The 20,770-nt window shown below is 45.5% G+C and overlaps 1 protein-coding gene across 4 annotated transcripts in view; it reads left to right on the top strand.

Annotated features, from left to right (window-relative positions):
• TBL1XR1 (TBL1X receptor 1) overlaps positions 1–20,770 on the top strand; it is a 120,407-nt gene that overhangs the window by 72,625 nt on the left and 27,012 nt on the right. For 3 of the 4 annotated variants that reach the window (XM_040428252.1, XM_040428254.1, XM_040428255.1), the window contains exons 3-5: positions 9,059–9,122; positions 11,053–11,158; positions 20,482–20,627. In XM_040428252.1, coding sequence (XP_040284186.1) covers positions 11,101–11,158; positions 20,482–20,627 — 204 coding nt within the window. In that variant the 5' untranslated portion in view covers positions 9,059–9,122; positions 11,053–11,100. Of the gene's footprint in view, positions 1–9,058; positions 9,123–10,389; positions 10,467–11,052; positions 11,159–20,481; positions 20,628–20,770 lie in introns of those variants that run through there. The other variant, XM_040428256.1, reaches the window with a different exon arrangement.

Below are 20,770 nucleotides of genomic sequence, written 5' to 3'. Positions count from 1 at the left end.
TCAAAATTTACAAGCCCGCCCTGAAGAGAGTCCCTACTTATAATTTGGCACTGCTGTCTGGGTACAACCACACGGTCAGGTTTGTGCATGCAGTTTTGGAAGCCAAAATCCAGAGTGGATCGTAAAAGGAGAGAAAGTATAAAGAACAGATATAAGGTCGTTTCCACGTGGTCTCAGAACCATCTGTTCATAGAAACATAGAATGTGTCGGCAGATAAGAACCATTTGGCCCATCTAGTCTGCCCAATATACTAAATACTATGGATAGCCCCTGGCCCTATCTTATATGAAGGATGGCCTTATGCCTATCCCATGCATGCTTAAACTCCTCCACTGTATTTGCAGCTGCCACTTCTGCAGGAAGGCTATTCCATGCATCCACTACTCTCTCAGTAAAGTAATACTTCCTGATATTACTTTTAAACCTTTGACCCTCCAATTTAAAACTATGTCCTCTTGTAGCAGTTTTTCTTCTTTTAAATATTCTTTCCTCTTTGACCTTGTTGATTCCCTTTATGTATTTAAAAGTTTCTATCATATCCCCTCTGTCTCATCTTTCTTCCAAGCTATACATGTTAAGGTCCTTTAATCTTTCCTGGTAAGTTTTATCCTGCAATCCATGTACCAGTTTAGTAGCTCTTCTCTGAACTCTCTCCAAAGTATCAATATCCTTCTGGAGATATGGTCTCCAGTACTGAGCACAATACTCCAAATGAGATCTCACTAGTGCTCTGTAGAGCGGCATGAGCACCTCCCTCTTTCTACTGGTAATTCCTCTCCATATACACCCAAGCATTCTGCTAGCATTTCCTGGTGCTCTGTGACATTGTCTGCCTACCTTTTAAGTCTTCTGAAATAATGATCCCTAAATCCCTTTCCTCAGATACTGAGGTTAGGACTGTATCACTGATTTTATATTCTGCTCTTGGGTTTTTACGTCCCAGGTGCATTATCTTGCACTTATCAACATTAAATTTTAGTTGCCAGATTTTTTACCATTCCTCTAGTTTTCCTAAGTCTTTTTCCATTTGGTGTATTCCTCCAGGAACATCAACCCTGTTACAAATCTTTGTGTCATCAGCAAAAAGACACACCTTACCATTGAGGCCTTCTGCAATTTCGCTGACAAAGATATTAAACAATATAGGTCCCAGAACAGATCCCTGAGGTACCCCACTGGTAACAAGACCTTGGTCTGAATATACTCCATTGACTACAACCCTCTGTTGCCTGTCCCTCAGCCACTGCCTAATCCATTCAACAATATGGGAGTCCAAGCCCAATGACTGCACTTTATTGATAAGCCTTCTATGTGGGACAGTATCAAAAGCCTTACTAAAGTCTAGATAAGCGATGTCTACTGCACCTCCTCCATCTATTATTTTAGTCACCCAATCAAAAAAATCAATAAGATTAGTTTGACATGATCTCCCTGAAGTAAACCCATGCTGTTTTTCATCTTTCAATCCATGGGATTTTAGATGTTCCACAATCCTCTCCTTAAGTATGGTTATCATTAATTTCCCCATTATTGAGGTCAGGCTTACTGGCCTATAGTTGCCCGATTCCTCCCTACTACCTTTCTTGTGAATGGGCACAACATTTGCTAATTTCCAATCTTCTGGGACGACTCCTGTTGCCAGTGATTGGTTAAATAAATCTGTTAATGGTTTTGCTAGTTCACCGCTGAGCTCTTTTAATAGCTTTGGGTGTATCCCATCAGGCCCCTGTGACTTATTTGTATTAATTTTAGACAGTTGACTTAGAACCTCTTCCTCTGTAAAGACACATGCGTCAAAAGATTCATTAGTGTTCTTTCCCAACTGAGGTCCTTCTCCTTCATTTTTCTTTGTAAAAACTGAACAGAAGTATTCATTGAGGCAGTCAGCTAGTTCTTTATCTTCTTCCATATACCTTCCTTTAGTTTTTAATTTGGTAATTCCTTGTTTAGTTTCCTTTTTTCATTTATGTATCTGAAGAATGCCTTATCGCCTTTTTTCCCTGACTGAGCTAATTTCTCTTCTGCCTGTGCTTTAGAAGCTCTTATAACTTGTTTGGCCTCTCTCTGCCTAATCTTATAAATTTGTCTGTCATCCTCTTTTTTTTTTTTTTTTTTATAATTCCTAAATGCTATCTTTTTGTTTTTAATGATTTTGGCCACTTCTGCTGAGTACCACAGTGGTTTCTTCCTTTTTTTGCTTTTACTGACAAGCCTAATGCAATCTTCTGTTGCCTTCAATAATGCACCTTTTAAGTAGTCCCATTTCTTCTGGACTCCAATGAAACTGTTCAAGTCTGATAGGGACTCGTATACCACTAATCTAATTTTAGAAAAGTCAGTTTTTCTAAAATCTAAAACTTTTGTTTTTGTGTGGTGTGACTCAGTCTCTGTACTTATAGTAAACCACACTGACTGATCACTAGATCCCAAGCTTTCCCCTACAGTAATATCAGATACCAAATTCCCATTTGTGAATACTAAATCTAAAATGGCCTCCTTCCGGGTTGGCTCCTCCACTACTTGCTGTAGAGATAATCCCAGTAGGGAATTTAGAATATCTGTACTCTTGGCAGAACTAGCTATTTTGGTTTTCCAGTTTACATCTGGAAGATTAAAGTCTCCCATAATGATAACTTCCCCCGTCAATGTCATTTTAGCTATTTCCTCAACTAGTAGATCATCTAATTCTTTGACTTGGGTAGGTGGTCTATATATAACACCTACACGAGTTACCTTATGATTATCAAGCTGCAAGGTAACCCAAACTGACTCTAAATTGTTCTCGCTAACTTGTATCAAATTAGATTTTATGCTATCTTTCACATACAGGGCCACCCCTCCCCCTTCTTGCCTTCTCTGTCTTTCCTGTATAGAGAGAACTCTGGTATTGATATATCCCAGTCATTACTCCCCTTGAACCACGTCTCAGTAACAGCCACTACATCTATATTCTCAGATGCCATTATAGCCTCAAGCTCATTGATCTTATTCCCTAGACTGCGAGCATTTGTAGACAAGACTCTGAGCTTGTCATTTCTTAACCTTTGTGCTACTGGCCTCTTCTGGCATTGTTCCGGGGGGTAGTCGGACTGCTGGATTATCACTCTTTTGCCCCCCCTTTCCTAGTTTAAATGCTTCTTAGCAAATACTTGGAACTGTTCACCGAGGACATTCGTTCCCTTGAGAGAAAGATGCAAACCATCTTTCTTGTACAGTTCTTTTCCATTCCAACAAGAGCTATCATGAGACACAAAGCCAAACCCTTGGTTCAGACACCATTCACCAAGCCATACATTGAATTCCTTAATGCGCATCTTCCTGTCATGCTGAAGGTTATGCACAGGCAAAACTGCAGAGAATGAAACAGTTGATGCAACCTCCCGTATATCCTTTCCAAGTGTATGAAAAGCTTCTTTCACCTTTGAAACCTCATTGCAAGCCAGATCGTTTGTCCCAAGATGGAGAATAACATCCACTTCCACATGGTGCAGTACTGCGTGGCTGCTTTTGCAAGGCTGTGCCTGTTGGTTGGTGGAGCCCAGTGCCACAGGGGGTTAGCTTGACAGCAGGGGTGCTGTTGGACTACTGGGTCATGCGTCCGGTGGGTCATGTGTTGCGCTGGCCATGTTGTGCGGTGTCAAATTAGAAGTAGGTACCCACTAAAGAGGCCAACTTGACATGGTAAGTGGGTTTATGCATTTTGATTAAAACATATACTATTTGGCTCGTATATAGATTATTGCGTCTTATACAATGAATTATGCCCAGAACCCATACCTATATACATAGCACGTGGATGTGTGATCCCTTAGTTGTTTTTTTTCCCCTCTTGGATAACCTTTCATCTATACTGAGACACTGTAACAAACTATGGGGTCAGCTCGTATGAGCTTGTCTAGGTTCCTTACAATGGCAGCAGACACTTAGCTGTTGGGAGGACATGGCGGTTCATGGCACATAACTTGACATGCTCCCGCTTTAATACTGCACCACATGCCAGGTTATGTGTGGGTTTCGTTGTAGACCTTTTCTGCTGTGTGTACAGGAGGTTAGTTAAATGCTCATCCTCTGAAACGCTGTGCATTTTCCGCTCTCAATTCTTCTGTGGGAGGTGCACAATGTATGTACACCTCTGTGTGTTTTCCATGTCCGTATGTCCACATGGCCGTTCTGCAAAAAATGTCCTATTGTCCGTGTTATAGACAAGGATGGAATTATTTTAATAGGGGCTGGCCGTTCTGTTCTTGCGGAATGAACGCACGCAGCCAGTATCCATGTTTTGCGTATCCACACTTTGCTGGCCGCAAAACATCCAATGGTCATGTGCATGAGCCCTTATAGTGTTAGTGCTGCATTTGCATAACCCTGGTGAAACCCATTTAAAGGATTGGCCCATCTGGATATTTGTTAGATCAATAGGATATGCCATAAATGTCTGATAAGTGTGGGTGCTACCCCTGGGACCCATTCCTGTTTCAGGGACGCAATGAATGAAGAGCAATACTGTTCATGAGTGGTGTCCTCTCTGTTCACTGCTGTGGGACTTCAGAAAACTGGAGTGAATGGAGAAAGCTGCGCATGTGCTGCCTGCTCTTCGTTCTTGAGATAGGAATGGGTCCCAGTGGGGGCACCCGCAATTATCAGATGATGGCATATCCTACTGATACGCCATAAATGTCGTGGTGGGAAAGCACTTGGGTACCATGATAGTATTCTGGTTCTGTTCAGAGTGTCTCCTCTGGAGGTATGTATCTAGGTTGGAGGTGGCCATCGGTCCAGGGCCTGTTTCCTGTGTGATTTTGTGTTTTTAGTAAATGTTTGACTCCTTTCAAGAAGTTGCTGCAGTTCCTGTATGATCTCCTTCGGTTCTGGAGTAGTATGAAGCATGAATGCAGAACTGGAGGCTTGCACGGTTGTCATGGCAATTGCTTCAGTACTTGGAGACGACCTTTTAGATACCTTCTCTATTTGTATCCACATCAAGCGTATGATTTAAATCTAGTCAGACTAAATTGGCACCATGAATTAAATGTAAGGATGGCTGTATTGGAAAATCTTCCTCCTCGGCTGAGATGTTTAAAGCGTGTGAGCTTAGCGAGTTCATCCTGAAGTGCTGAATGGGGCGGATGGAGGCAAGCAGGTGCACAAGTACCAGAAATCCACAACAGGCCTCGTCTGACTAAAATGTCACATAGTTAAAATTTTCAGCCAAATCAATGGCAATTTTTGTGTATTGAAAATCACTACCAGAAACCTAGTGTGACGAGGCTGTTCTGCTGTGCATGAATTTGGACCTTGCAAACCTGCTGACGGCACAAGGTGGGGCTGGAGAGAGTACATGGTGGGGCACAGGAGTAGTGTGAATAGGAAGTGTAATTCTGCTAGGTTGTGCTCCAGCAGGTGGTTCTTCACAGCCCCTCCCCTCTAGGGCAGCTGCAGTGGCCTTCTGGTTGGCTGTTACGGCTGTCACTCACAGCAGAGGGGGAGGGGTTGTGAAGCAGACAACTGCAGAAGCAGCACCTGGCAGTAAAAGTTGACAGGATGACATCAGCTCTGGAGGCTCCGTTTTGCATCTGTACTGTGGATTCTGAAAGAAATATCTACCACCGCATGCACAGTGTGGCAGACTTACAGAAGCCTGATGGGACCCCTATTATAGTCATCAGGGTCTGTCATCACATTGTGGCCCCACATGGTGTTCAGTGTATTGCAGTCTGCATTTCCATCAGCCGGAGTGCTGCTCATCATGCATTCTGTCATCACTGGAGATCCTCGTATCACCGCAGTGTAGCGAACACAGGAGAATAGACCTCTTCCCTGAAGAAAGCTAGGTCCGTTAGCTGCTCTGTACAGAACACGGGATCACGGGAGTGACTGAGCTTGGTGTAGATTGCTAAATACACATTGAACACCAGGTGGTGCAATTTTGCTTCCCCCTCCCCCTCTTCCCAACAGCATGTGCATAGTTGAGTCACATTATTATGATCACCAGCTAATATCCAGAGTAACTGCCGTGTACGGCACGGACAGCAGCAAGACGAGCTGAGAGTGACTCAATAAGGTCCTGGTAGGGTGTCACAGGTATCTGAAACCATGCTGACTGCAGTTCTTCTCACAGCTGCTGGAGGGTGCGTAGGTGAAGATCCACAGAGCAAACCCGGCGATCGAGGTGGTCAGACAGACGCTCAATGGTGTTCAAGTCTGGGGAATTAGGGGCCAGGGTAGTACTTGGAAGTCTTGGTCATGTTCTTCAAACCAATGTTGAATTTTTCTAGCCATGTGACATGTAAGATTGTCTTGCTGGAAGACGGGTGTATGTGATGTGCAAGGGATAGATTCATCCTAGTCTGTTGAGCGTGCCTTCCACATGGATGAGTGGGGCCCAGAGAATGCCACAGACCATAACCCTGCCGCCACCAGCTTGTGTTCCTCCAGCAGTGGTCACAGGATGTTCTCTGATATTTCTTGCCTGACATTCCAACGTCCATCTGTTCGATGAGGCAGAAAACGTGACTCGGCACAGAAGAAAAGCCTCAGCGGTGGTCCAATTTTGATACTGCTGCAAAAATTAAAGCGTTTTCTGCCAATGCAACCTTGTTAGCAGAAGGGCAATGACCATCCGTTTGCTTCAGAGCCCCATACATAGTAGGGTTTGCTGAAAGTCTGGTAGCCCCCTGTTTCATTTTGTTGGCGAGCTGCCGCACTATAGCGTCATCGGTGTGCACCTTCATAGCTGATGTCCACCTCCTACGTCAATGGCACATGGTGCTCCACAGTTTCCATGTCTGTTATTCACAATGGTGGCAGCTCTCCACTCACAGGTCTTTCACCACAGAGGCGAGTGAACACAAACCGAGCCGTTTTGGAAATACTGAAAGCCAATAATCATCCCTTTTGCAAATCTGATAAACCCCTCTTTTCATGGCAGTAATGAGGATATGTTCGCAGATAGCCTATCACATACCTTATATACCAACCAAGCCGCGACACGTGACTTCCTTCATGAGCTAAGTGCTGCTGACGAGGAAAGTAGGAAGCCGTCATAATGATGTGACTCGACTGTGTAAATGGCAAATATGCTTAATATGCTCTGATCATTAAAATTACCTGTAATGGTGGGATTATACCTTAAAGGGTTTCTGTCACCAGAATTAACCTTATTAAACTGGCTGACATTAGCGATGTGCTAATGTCAGCAGACCCTAACTCTCCTAATTTTAAGCTTATGCATGCCCCCGTTACTGCACAATTTTAACTTTGATAAGCTAATTAGCCTCTGGGGGGGGAGGGGGGGGGGCACGTTGCTCCTGCTCCTAGAGGCACCATTCGCCCTCCTCAAGTCATGCGCTGCCGTCCTTGATTGACAGGGCCAGGCAGCGTTTGTCTCCTCCTGCCGGCCCTGTGTGCTGGGACTGCGCAGGCGCAAGATTTATCCAGCACACAGGGCTGGCAGGAGACTACTAACACTGGCCCTGTCAATTAAGGACGGAAGGGCGTGACTTGAGGAGGGCGAACGGAGCCTCTAGGAGCAGGAGCCCCCCTCCTGACTTCTAGAGGGTAATTAGCATATCAAAGTTAAAATTGTGCAGTAACGGGGGCATGCATAAGCTTAAAATTAGAAGAGTTAGGGTCTGCTGACATTAGCACATCGCTAATGTCAGCCAGTTTAATAGGGTTAATTCTGGTGACAGAAACCCTTTAAATAAAACTACTGTATGTATGCTGGTAAAATGCTGCCACTTTACTGATTGAATGGGTTGGACAGAGCTGTAACGTCAACTGCCGGACGGCTCGCATGGAAGACCCCACAGCTATTTCTGCAATGATACTGAGTACATTGACTCCTAGGGAGCCACTTACAGAAGATGTCACCAGCGAGATGCTTCTTTTTCCGGGATATACCTTTTCCCATACCCATTCAGTAGTAGTCGGCCAAACGATTGGTTGAGAGCTGTCTCTCCTGACTCCTCGTACACCTCCAGTTCAGGCGAATGTATGTGTTGTAATGGGGAGAGAACAGAGAACCACTGCAGGACATATCTATCTGGTGGCGACTTATGTCCTGTGAGAGCAAATAAATCAAGTGGTAATATGCAGTTTGCCTGATCCTTCTTGCCCCAGAATCAGGAACACTGCATACACGTTACACTAGGGGTCAGCAACCTCCGGCACTCCAGCTGTTCTGAAACTACAACTCCCGGAATCCTCTTTTCACTTCTGTCGGACTTACAAGAACAGCTTTGCAAGTGATCATGTTGGGAGTTGTAGTTTCACAGCAGCTGGAGTTCCAAAGGTTGCTGACCCCTGCTTTAGACTGTCGGCTGAACCCGCTGTTCTGGTCAGGTTCGGCTAATGCGTATGTGGGCCCTAAGTTTCCATACACAGCTGGTTTCCTGAAAGGTGTTATCCAACGCCTATAATGTCCCCCAAAATAACCAGGCCCCTCCTCTAGAGCATACTTGCCCTGCTCCACGACACCCACATCGCTCCTGATCCCCGCATGGCCGCCACTGCATATCCCAGTCATTTGGATCAAAACATCTAGGGGAGGGGGCAGCCAATAGCAGGCCGTGATGGGAACGAGGCTCAACCCCCGTTGCAGCCTGCTATTGGCTGCATACCCCACCCCTGTCTCTGGATATTTTGATCTGCCTGACGGGGAGCTACAGTGGCGGCCGTGCAGGCATCAGAAGCGACGTAGGGTAAGTATAACCTGTATGTCGCGCCTGGGAGTTTTGTGGGGCATTATAGGGGTTGGATAACCCCTTTAAGAAGAGCCAGTACTTGCCTTAAGCTTCATCCCAGGAGTCCCACTCTGCGAGATGGCGTCCTGCTCCGTACTGATGAGGGGAAAACACTCCAACACTGGGTAATTGGTTTGATTACCTTCCTTGTCATGTTACAAGGATTGTTAAAAGGTTGGACATTGACTTGTAGGGAGCCACTTCCAAAAGTTGGCACTAGCGAGACCATTCTTTTATGGGACATATGGCAGTATATACTTTGTATATTAGAAACTTTTTAAGTTGTATAAAGCTTTTTCTTTGTGTTTTCCAGGTAGCTCTCATTTACTTTCTACATCCATTGTTATTGAGGATTGGGATATTACCTGTTTTCTCTGGTGAGTCGATGGATCTTTATTCACAGTTAAGGCTATCTTCACATTTCTGGTTCCGTCATTGTCATTCTGCCTGTGATAATGAGCTGACTGCTGGCAAGAGATCTCTACCGAAAAGGACATGTCAGCCTATTATGAGACCCAGTGGATGGAGGGAAGACTTCAGGGATATGTTTAATATAGCCAGTAACATGGAAAATAATGGTAAACATCACACTGGGAGGCTATCGTTGGGGTATTGCCCCCCCAATGGTGCGGTCCCTTATTTTTCCGACTCCCATCAATAGAAAAGCCTGTCCAGAATAGGATATTTTGTATTCTAATTTGTGGAAAGGTCACACAAATCCACAAAATATATGGATGTGTGCATGACCCCATAGAAAGGATTGGGTAGGTGTTCTGAAAAATATCAGTGTGCATGAGACCTAAATGCAGAGATCAGGTTGAGTTCATTGGATGTTTTTGCGGCATGCTGCAGACTTTGTGAGATTAGACCATTACTGAAGTGGTCACCCGTTCATGGGAAGGAGAAAAAAGATGTTGGTACTGTCTGTAAGGCTTTGGTCACATGCGAATCATAGCTGTGTTTCTCCAAGGTTCATAATGGTTGTGATCTGTCAGAAGGTTCAGGTAGATTACTTTTTAGGCTACTTTCACACTGGCGTTTTGGTTTCGGTTTGTGAGATCCGTTCAGGGCTCTCAAATGTGGTCCAAAACGGATCAGTTTTGCCGTAATGCATTCTGAACGGAAAAGGATCCGCTCAGAATGCATCAGTTTGGCTCCGTTCCGCTTTGGAGGCGGACACCTGCTAGCAACGTTTTAGTGTCCGTCTGACGAAACTGAGCCACACGGATCCGTGCTGGCACATAATGTAAGTCAATGGGGACGGATCCGTTTTCTATGACACAATCTGACACAATAGAAAACTGATCCGTCCTCCGTTGACTTTTAATGGTGTTCAAGACGGATCCGTCATGGCTATAGAAGACATAATACAAACGGATCCGTTCTGGACGGATGCATGCGGTTGTTTTATCTGAACGGAAGCGTTTGTGCAGTAGCTTAAATTGCTAGATTTTTTTTATTTTTTTTTCACTTTGTCCAACCTTCTATTCTGATCATTAAAGGGAATGTGTCACAGGATTATTTTTTCTGCCAGTCAGATCCAGATAGCAACACACAATATTTTTTTTCCCAGTGATTTTATTTTCTGATTACAGATTTTTATTTTATTTTTTTGCTTCCTGAACATGATTATAGGGGCTGCCATCTTGTCTGTGCCGTTTGTAACAGTGTTTAGAGAATGACTTTACAGTGATCTGGAGGGGACTTCATTGACTTCTATGGTAGAGTTTTCTAGGCATGCTCTGTGACCTCTGTCAGAGAGTAGATACGCCGCGACTTCACCTATTGGGAATGGTGGATCCTGTCTTATTACAGACAGGATTAGAAGGTAAAGATAAGCGGATAACTACAGTAAAGTGAACTGAACAGACCAAGAAGTGATACCTTAGGCCAGTACAAAAATTGCAGGATTTTAGGATTTTGTTATATAGATATTGACCTTAAAAAGAATCGCTGAAAATTTTAACATAAAAACGTGATTTAAATAGGTCAATTTCTGATGACCCATTCCCTTTAAAACGTAAAGGGAGCCCGACAGATACACTAACACATGTGAGGATAAAGCCTAGTTTGTTTGATTATGTCAGGCATGCTCAACCTACGGCCCTCCAGCTGTTGTAAAACTACAACTCCCACAATGCCCCGCTGTAGGCTGTCCGGGCATGCTGGGAGTTGTAGTTTTGCAACAGCTGGAGGGCTGCAGGTTGAGCATGCCTGGATTATAGCATTGCCTCTGTTCATTTTATTCTGTGCAGTCCCAAGTAAAACTTGTACTGAAAATACTATTTGCCTTTCTTCTGCTCTTAGGAAGTAACTGCAGTTTGCTGTGACCTCATGGTTTAAGTGGGCATAAAGATGAGTATAAGCAGTGATGAGGTCAATTTCCTGGTATACAGATACTTGCAAGAATCGGGTGAGTAACTGTTCACCATAAAAGTTGATATGGATTTGACCCTTTGCATACAATCTCATTGAGCTCCTATTTTACTGCATTGGCTATATCTAATGGTGTTTTAGTGAATGCAAGTTTGTGAACTCTTGCATTTTGCAGTTTAAAAAAGAAAAAAAGAAAAGCTGACCCTTCACACTTAAAAGGGTTATCTGGGATTTTCATATTGATGGCCTCTCCTCAGGAGGGGATCTGATTCCCAGCACCACCGCCGATCGGCTGTTTAATGAAGCTGCGGTGCTCACAGGAACTTCGGTGAGTGCTGTGACCTGCTCACCAAGCACAGCGCCATTCATTGGATAGTGGTTGTTCTTGGTATCGCAGCTCAGACCCATTCACTTGAATGCGACTGAGCTTGCGTCTAGACCACATGACCTATATATGGTGGCGTCACTTACCTAGGAAGTGCTCACAGAGGACCACAGTCTTTTTAAACAGCTGATGGGTGAGGGTGCTTATATTGATGACCTATCCTGAGGATCAATAAATGAATAATGGATGGATTGGCACTCAACCATAGGTGACTCGCATGAATACACGTAGATTTATTATGGTATTAAAAACTATGTATAAAACAGCTGATTGGTGCAGCTAAAATATTACACCCTAAAAACATACGGATAGAACCATAAAAACACGCATGGATGTACCCGAATATAGAGAGGTATGTGAACCACAGTCACTCCACATATGTTCCGTGTTTTCACAAAGTCGCGTTTTCAGCATGGAGTTACAGCCTATGGTGCAATGGTGTGCGATCTTGGCCTCTCACGCTGTGCCTCGGCGTCTCACGCTATGTTTGTTGTTGGCGGTTCACGTGACTCTCCTCACAACTCGCGGGAAAATTCTAATTCTTGTCAATATTCGATTTTTATGTATCCGATTTTTTGCAATATGCTGAAGCTCTTCAGACTTATTTTTGCATATATTCGCTCAGTCCCCCTTCAGTGGCTGAAGAAGGGGAAAGTATTCCCCGAAATGCGTCTGAGAACTGGAAGACTATATTCAATGTCTGAATATATGCAAAAAAAAGTCGGAAGCGCTTCAGCATATTGCGAAAAATCGGATACATAAAAATTGAATATTGATGAGAATTTGAATTTTCCCGCGAGCTGTGAGGAGAGTCACGTGAACCGCCAACAACAAACATAGCGTGAGAGGCCAAGATCGCACACCATTGCACCATAGGCTGTAACTCCGTGCTGAAAACGCGACTTTCCAGGACGTCCCTCCATGACAGTACCCACTGGAGGATGTCCTATTGGATATCTGTAGGGACAGGAAGCGTGAAAAGGTTAAAAGGCCCCTCCCCTACCCTCCCACCAGTGTTCTTCCTGTCCCTACGGGGATAGGAGCTGTGAGAAGGGATCTCTGCTACTTGTAGGGATCAGTACTAGGCCAGGCTGGTCGGGGGGCTCATGCCTCTCCTCTTCAGCCTCCGTTTGCGGCCTAAAGCCAGCACCCCTCCGGGAAGGGGTCCCCTAGCTTTCCGGGTACCTTTTTTTCTGACGCCGCGGTACCAGGACGCTGTTGCGGCTTCTCCGATGGAGCTCTGCGCACAGCAGCGGCTCAGTCCTCCTCCGATGATGCGTTCCACGTCACTTCCTGTGCGACCCGGAAGTGACGTGGCCAGGATACCGGCGCGCATTCAGGCTGGAGCCTCAGCCGGAGGCTTCACATGAGGGGTCGACTCCTCTTAGGATGAGTCCCCCGGAAGAGGAGGCGGATCCGGCGGCGATGAGGGATGGGCCAGTAAGGTAAGATCCTTTAAAAAACGCTGTGATGTGTGCTCCAGGCAGGTACATCATGGAGGCCCAAGGGTTGAGCAGGCTAGATGCGGTAGCTGACCCCCTCATCCAGACTACTGTAAGTAGTATCCGGCTGGTTAGGTCAATAAATCCTTTAGACCAGTTTTTATATCTCCTTCTCCCCCTATTAAGGTGGAAAAGGAGACGGGACACAAACCACATGGAGACTCCAGGAAAAAAGCTAGGAAATGTGCTATGTGCACTAAAAAGCTTTGAGTCGTATAAGAAGGCCCTCTGCACGGATTGCTTGGCAAAAATCCTGAAGGAGGAGCAACCATCTTTTCTGGAATTGCTGAGATCCATTGTCAGAGAGGAAGTTCAGGCGGCAGGAATGAGTCAGCCCCCTTCCCTTCCAGTTCCCTCTTCCCCTCCGTCCAAGCGTGCCAGAGTACATGTGGTATCGGAGTCGGAGGAGGAAACCGGGTATCCTTCGGACGAAATGGAGGAGGAGATCCCCCCTTCCGTGTCAGAGGAACCCAAGAGATATCTGTTTTCCTCAGAACATCTGGACTCGCTCCTTACAGCAGTGAGGCAAACCATGGCTGTTGAGGAGGAGGAGCCGAAGCGTTCTGTACAGGACGAGATGTTCGGCGGTTTAAGGGCCAGGAAAAGAAAGCTTTTCCCGGTAAATTCGTACTTACAGGACCTTATCAAAGATGAGTGGGAAGAGGGCGATAAAAAGCTCTATATACCCAGAGAGTTTAAAAGCAGGATGGCTTTTAACCCGGAGGAAACAAAACTTTGGGATGAAGTTCCAAAAGTCGACATCCAGGTCGCCAAAGTGGTGAAGAAGACGTCCATACCATTCGAGGATTCCTCACAGTTAAAGGACCCCATGGATCGGAAGATGGATGCTCTTCTGAAAAAAGCCTGGGAATCTTCAGCGGCTACTATTAATGCTAATATTGCAGCAACTTCGGTTGCTCGCGCCATGTGCCTATGGCTTGAGCAACTGGAAGAACATCTCAAAATGAAAACTTCCAGGGAGGAAATACTCGAGTCCTTACCTTTACTAAAAATTGCAACATCCTTCATGGCAGACGCTTCGGCAGAGTCGATTCGTTTCTCAGCCAGGAATGACGCCCTTACAAATACTGCAAGACGGGCCCTCTGGCTCAAATCCTGGACAGGAGACATTGCATCAAAAAATAAACTATGTGCAATCCCCTTTACTGGAGCATACCTTTTTGGCAAGGTCCTAGATTCCATCTTGGAAAGTGCAGCGGACAAAAAGAAGGGGTTTCCAGAAGAAAAGGCAAAGAAACCAGTACAGCCCTTTCGTAAGACCTCTAGGCACTTCACATCCTCAGAGAGAGGAAAAGGTAAAACGGGTAGATGGAGCTACCCTAAAGGAGGGAGAGGTAGAGGGTTCCTCTTCAATCCTAACTCAGGCCCAAGCAAACAATGACATCAGGCCAGTAGGGGGCAGGCTCCACCTGTTTTGGGAATCCTGGACTCGGGTTACCCAAAATCAGTGGATCCTCAATTCCATCCGAGAAGGGGTAAAATTAGAATTTCGCGGTCCTCCCCCGGAAAGATTCCTAATCACCAAATTCCATTCAAGGGAGCAACAAGATCAGTTAGGTCTGGACTTGCAGAAGCTTCTAAGATTAAATGCTATAGTCCAGGTTCCGGAAGATCAAAAATACTTGGGACACTATTCAAGCCTTTTTCTAATAAAAAAGCCGGATGGTTCTTACAGGACAATTATCAACCTGAAATTCTTGAACAAGTCAATAACCTATCACAAGTTCAAGATGGAATCCATAAGATCAGCAATCCTGTTAATTTCAGTTGGAGATCTACTATGTACCATGGACCTGAAGGATGCGTATTATCACATCCCGATTCATCCTTTACACCAGAAATATCTCAGGTTTGCAGTCATCCAGGAGGGGACTCTCCTTCATTACCAATTCCAGTGTCTCCCCTTTGGTATTTCGTCGGCCCCTCGCATCTTTACAAAGATCATCACAGAGGTAGTGGCGTATCTGAGAGTACAGCAGATAAAGATTGTTCCATACCTCGACGATTTTCTCCTAATAGCAGACACCAAACTGAACCTCGAGAGCAGCATCCATCAGACCCTAGCTCTTTTCAAGGATCTCGGCTGGATAATAAATTACCCCAAATCCGACCTAAGACCAAGCACCAGAAAACAATTCCTGGGAGTTCTCTTGGACTCAAGAAATCAATTTTCCTTCCTTCCAGAGTCCAAGCAGGAGATCATAAAGGGGAAGATAGTGGCGTTCCAAAAAAGGAGGGTCCATACTCTAAGAGAGGCTATGAAAATTCTGGGCCTGATGACATCATGTATATCAGTAATCCCGTGGGCTCCGTTTCATTCCAGGATCCTACAGGCCGCAATCCTGTCATCATGGAACAGGGATCATCATTCCCTAGACACAAGGATAGCGCTTACAAAGCGGTGTCTAAAATCCCTTTCGTGGTGGATCAACCCCGAAAATCTAAGGAAGGGGGTAGCCTGGAACCCGTCTCCTTCCATTGTCATCACCACGGATGCAAGCCAGTGGGGCTGGGGTGCCCATCTGAAGGGTCATGTCTTCCAGGGTCGATGGTCCAGCCTGGACAGCCACAGGTCCTCAAATTACAGGGAATTGAAGGCTGTATGGAAGACCCTAGAATCGGTCGATTTCATTCTCTCCAACCACCACATCAAAATCCTGTCAGACAACATGACTACGGTGTGTTACCTGAAGAGGCAAGGGGGAACCAGGAACCCTCATCTTCAGGTTCTGTCAGAAAAGATTTTTCACTGGGCAGAGAGGAAGATCCTCTCTGTGACGGCCGTTCACCTGAAGGGGGCAGACAACTCAGCAGCAGACTTTCTAAGCAGACACTGTCTCGACGCAGGCGAATGGTGCCTAAACCGGGAGGTCTTCCTTCAGATCTGCCACCAGTGGGGGTTCCCACAGATAGACCTATTTGCTTCCAGGAGGAACACCCAAGTAAATCAGTTCTTCTCTCTGAACCCCAGAGACAATCCACTAGGGGTAGACGCCTTATCCCAGGTTTGGGACATAAACCTGGCATATGCCTTCCCTCCCTTTCCCTTGATTCCTTTGGTCCTGAAGAAGCTAAAGGCTTGCTCAGCGACCCTTATTCTGATAGCCCCGGCCTGGCCGAAGAGAGCCTGGTTCCCGCTGCTAAAGGATTTACTCATAGACGATCCAATAACCCTTCCAGGAAGGAAGGACCTTCTCGTACAGGGGCCCCTGGAACACCCGAACCTCGAGAAACTGAAACTAACAGCCTGCATCCTGAAAGGCAAATCCTCAGAAGTAAAGGCCTATCAGATAAGGTAATTTCATCCTTGCAGCAGAGCCGCAAACCTGTAACCTCAGCCATATACTTAAAGATATGGAGGAGGTTTACATCATGGCTCTCAGATTCTCATCCAGGGATCTCGGTCCCATCCATAGGCTGCATCCTGGACTTCTTACAGGCAGGGTTCGATTTGGGTCTGAAACCCAGTACCCTTAAAGTCCAAATTTCGGCTTTGAGTAGTTTCCTGGATACCCCTCTGGCAGACCACAGGTGGATTAGAAGATTTGTTAAATCAATCTCCAGGTTGAGACCTACTATTAGGCAGACGGTCCCCCCATGGGACTTAAATATAGTCTTAGACGGTCTTTGTGGTTCTCCCTTTGAGCCTATTGACCAGTTATCAGATAAATTACTTTCCCTAAAAACTGTCTTTCTTCTAGCCATTACCACAGCTCGTAGAATTGGGGAGATTCAAGCCCTCTCCATTAGGGAACCATTCTTGAAAATTCTGGATGACAGTCATTTTTAAAATTAGATCAGTCCTTTTTACCAAAAGTAGTATCTCCATTTCACAGGAACCAGGAAATAATCCTTCCCTCCTTTTGTGCCTCCCCCAAGAATACGAAGGAGGAAAGATTCCACTGCCTGGACGTAAGAAGATCCATTCCCGCTTGCCTTCAGAGGACGGCGCCATGGAGAAAATCTCAGAGCCTCTTTGTTTCGTTTGGGGGAAGGAACAGAGGCAGCAAGGCCTCGAAACAGACTCTAGCCCGTTGGATCAGAGACTTGATTCGAGAGGTTTACATACAAAAAGGTCTTACTTGCCCTTTATCCATAAAAGCCCACTCCACCAGAGCAGTGGCATCGTCATGGGCAGAAAAAGCGGATGCTTCGGTGGAGTAGATTTGCAGGGCCGCTACCTGGTCCAGTTTCTCTACATTTGTTAAGCATTATAGACTTGATTCTCTGGCCAACCAGGACCTAGCGTTCGGTCGTAAGGTCCTTCAGGCTGTGGTCCCCCCCTAGTTATTTAGCTGGTAGTTCTCCAGTGGGTACTGTCATGGAGGGACGTCCTGGAAACTAAAGTTTAGTCTTACCGGTAAACGGTTTTCCAGAAGTCCGACATGACAGTACCCGTTATTCCCCCCCCCCATATTTCTTTTCGATTATTGCCAGGGTCCCTAATTACATTTCCAATGTGAGATTAACATGGAAGTTCAATAAATGGTTTGGATCCTATCTGGTGTAGTAATTGGAAAGAACACTGGTGGGAGGGTAGGGGAGGGGCCTTTTAACCTTTTCACGCTTCCTGTCCCTACAGATATCCAATAGGACATCCTCCAGTGGGTACTGTCATGTCGGACTTCTGGAAAACCGTTTACCGGTAAGACTAAACTTTAGTTTCCAATTCGACAAGATCGATCCCAGCAAAGGCGACATACAGGGTCAGGTGGGCCCACAGTAGTGGGACGCCACAACGGGCTGACTGACTGAACTGTAAGTAACCATTCAAGCGGGTAGTGATCCATTTAAGTTATATGTAAATATCAATATCCAAATTGAAAGCCTAAGCCACAGCTTTGTTCTACATATGAGCCCCATATAGCAGAATTGCCTGACATGAACTGTGTACAACCGATCCCACTATAATATCCTGGTTTACATATGAACTTTCTACAACTGGATCTACTGAAATACCTATACATGGGACTTTTGTGAAAACACGGAACATATGTGGAGTGACTTTGTGGTTCACATACCTTTTCTATATTCGGGTACATCCATGCGTGTTTTTATGGTTCTATCCTTTTTGTTTTTAGTGTGTAATATTTTAGTTATATTTTAGCTGCACCAATCAGCTGTTTTATACATAGTTTTTATTACCATAATAAATCTACGTGTATCCATGTGAGTCACCTATGGTTGAGTGCCAATCCATCCATTATTCCTTTATTGTACTACTTATCATTGGAAGGGTGATTCAATTGGACTAGAGCACCTACCTTGGTATATGGTAGAGTGAGCCATTGCATTGTACCAGCATTTTATCCGGAGGATCAGCCATAAATATCAAAATCCCCAAAACCCTTTCTAAAGGCTCATGCACACAAGCGTGATGGCTCAGGCCCCATTCTGCGGACTGCGAATAGCTGTCCGCAATGCAATGTCTTCGGCCGTGTGCACTCTATTTTCGGATGCAGACCCTTTGACTTGAATAGGTTTGGAGTCTGCAAGTTACAGCCAAAGATAGAACATGTTCTGTATTTTTGCGGTGCGGTGGCACCGACCCGACAGCCCACAGAAGTGCTTCCATATTGCGGACTGTAAATGGACAGTCCACTATGCGAGCACTGAGTCAGTATGCTTGTGTGCATGAGCCCTAATTGGGATTACTGCAGGAACTTGGTAAGGCTAGGTTCACATCTGCATCACGGATTCCATTACAAAACCGAAAACAATGGCATGGCTGCACTTGTTTTGGTCTTCCCAGAACAGAACTAAGAAAAACTGAAAAAATGTTGCAGATGTGAAACCTTGTCATTCTTGATTAGTTTTCCGTTCTTCCGTATAACAAGTATGTCCAGTTACTACGGAAATACTTCTGTACCAATAGAAGCCTCACGCTTTGGAAATATTAATATGCAGTTAGACCAGGGCTTGACAAATTTCCTTGAAATCTAGGAGCCAGCTAAAAAAGTTAGGAGCCAGGCAGAGCCGCGTCATAAAGCCCCTAGTAGGTGCCCCCCCCCCCCACACTTCTCCATAGAGCCCCATCCCCGGACCCTTTTGACTATAATGGGGACGGGGGTGGAGCTCCGGCGCAGTTTGCGGTGAGAGGCCGCCGGACTAAAAAGTTGGACATGCAGTACTTTTAGTCCGGCGGCCTTTCACCATGCACTGCCGTGCTGCGCCAGAGCTCTGCCCCCATTATAGTCAATGGGGACGGAGCGGTGGTCCGGCGAAACAGCGGAAGAACGGATCCGACAGGGTGAACAGCCTGCCTGATCCGTCCTGCCGCAAGTGTGAAAGTACCCTTATTTCTATAGCTACTGAATGAGACAGAAGAAGGGATGCCTTTAACATATAGATCTCCTTGAGAAGCCAATTTGATCCTAAAGGGTTAATTCAAACTGTAATCTAAACTGTGTCATCTGTCACTTCTCTCATCTCTGCTCCTGTCCCTTAATCTTATCACTGCTGCAAAATCATCAGCCACAGCCTCAGTGTAACCTGTTCTAGAGTCTGACTGACTGCTCTTTTAACTCATATAATCGAATGAGTCTCTAACTAATCGCATCTTTAGATTCTTAACCTGAGACTCATTCGATTCATTTCTATTCTAACTCCCTGCACTACTCAGACGGCTCAGAGCTGCTAGTCCTTGCCTCAGCTCTGATTGGTTGGTGGGCGGGGAGGGGAGGGGCTGGCAGAAGCAGCTTCCACTCTAGGATCAGATTACACTCCTCCCGAGTCCCTCCCCTCCCTGCTGCCAGCGTCTCTGCTATTGTGTGCTGTGACGGAGCTGTTTTTCAAACTGTGCTGCCTCCGGACAGAACGGCAGCTCCGCACCCATCGCACGGGCACCTTTGAAAACGGGCTGACAAATACCCAAGCGCCAGGACTAAATTCCCGGTCGCCATGGCGACCTGGCGCCTGGGATTTGTCGAGCCCTGAGTTAGACTATTTGAATACAGTCTGCAGTGCTGTCAATTCTCTAATGTGATCTCCACTCCAATGTGGTGGTCGGGGTGCTCGTGAGAGATAAGTATTTTGAGAGTAGGAACATCCACAGCGCTCCGGTCAAAAGGGAAGTGGTGTTCACATTACTTATTATTCCATACAGTGTTATTCATATCCAGGAGTAGACCAAATGTATTAGCCACATTGTATTCCCCGGACGTTTCGGTCTGAATTAGACCTTTATCAGCGGGATCACATTGGTGGCAGGAGGGTAGGCGCAATCCTGGATCGATTGATTGCTGTCCATTCGACAGACCCTATTGTCAGTGGAATCAGTCAAGGTTGATAGAAGCCATGTCTGTAGTGTGAACAGAGCCATAATTATATGATGCCTGAAGTATAAATAAAGTGAGAACCACTGCTGTCATTGCAGGTTGGATCATGAGCCAAGGAATGATTCATGTCTATAGTGTGTTTTTGCTAATATATATTTGTCTACATTGTTTATAGGATTCTCCCATTCCGCTTTTACATTTGGTATAGAAAGCCATATCAGCCAGTCCAATATCAACGGTGCCCTGGTGCCACCTGCTGCTTTAATCTCTATTATTCAGAAAGGATTGCAGTATGTGGAAGCAGAAGTTAGCATTAATGAGGTAAGCTTTCTTTAAAAGGGTTGTCCCAACACTAATGTAAAAAATGAAAATCAGACATCATATGGTACAGGACAACCTCTATCTAACAAAACCCTGTACCTCACATGGATCCAGAGATCTCCCCATTCATTGCTCTGCTAGAT

This window comes from Bufo bufo, chromosome 4 (assembly GCF_905171765.1).
Source record: "Bufo bufo chromosome 4, aBufBuf1.1, whole genome shotgun sequence".
Classification (NCBI taxonomy): domain Eukaryota; kingdom Metazoa; phylum Chordata; class Amphibia; order Anura; family Bufonidae; genus Bufo; species Bufo bufo.
This window is presented reverse-complemented; position numbering and strand designations above follow the sequence as displayed.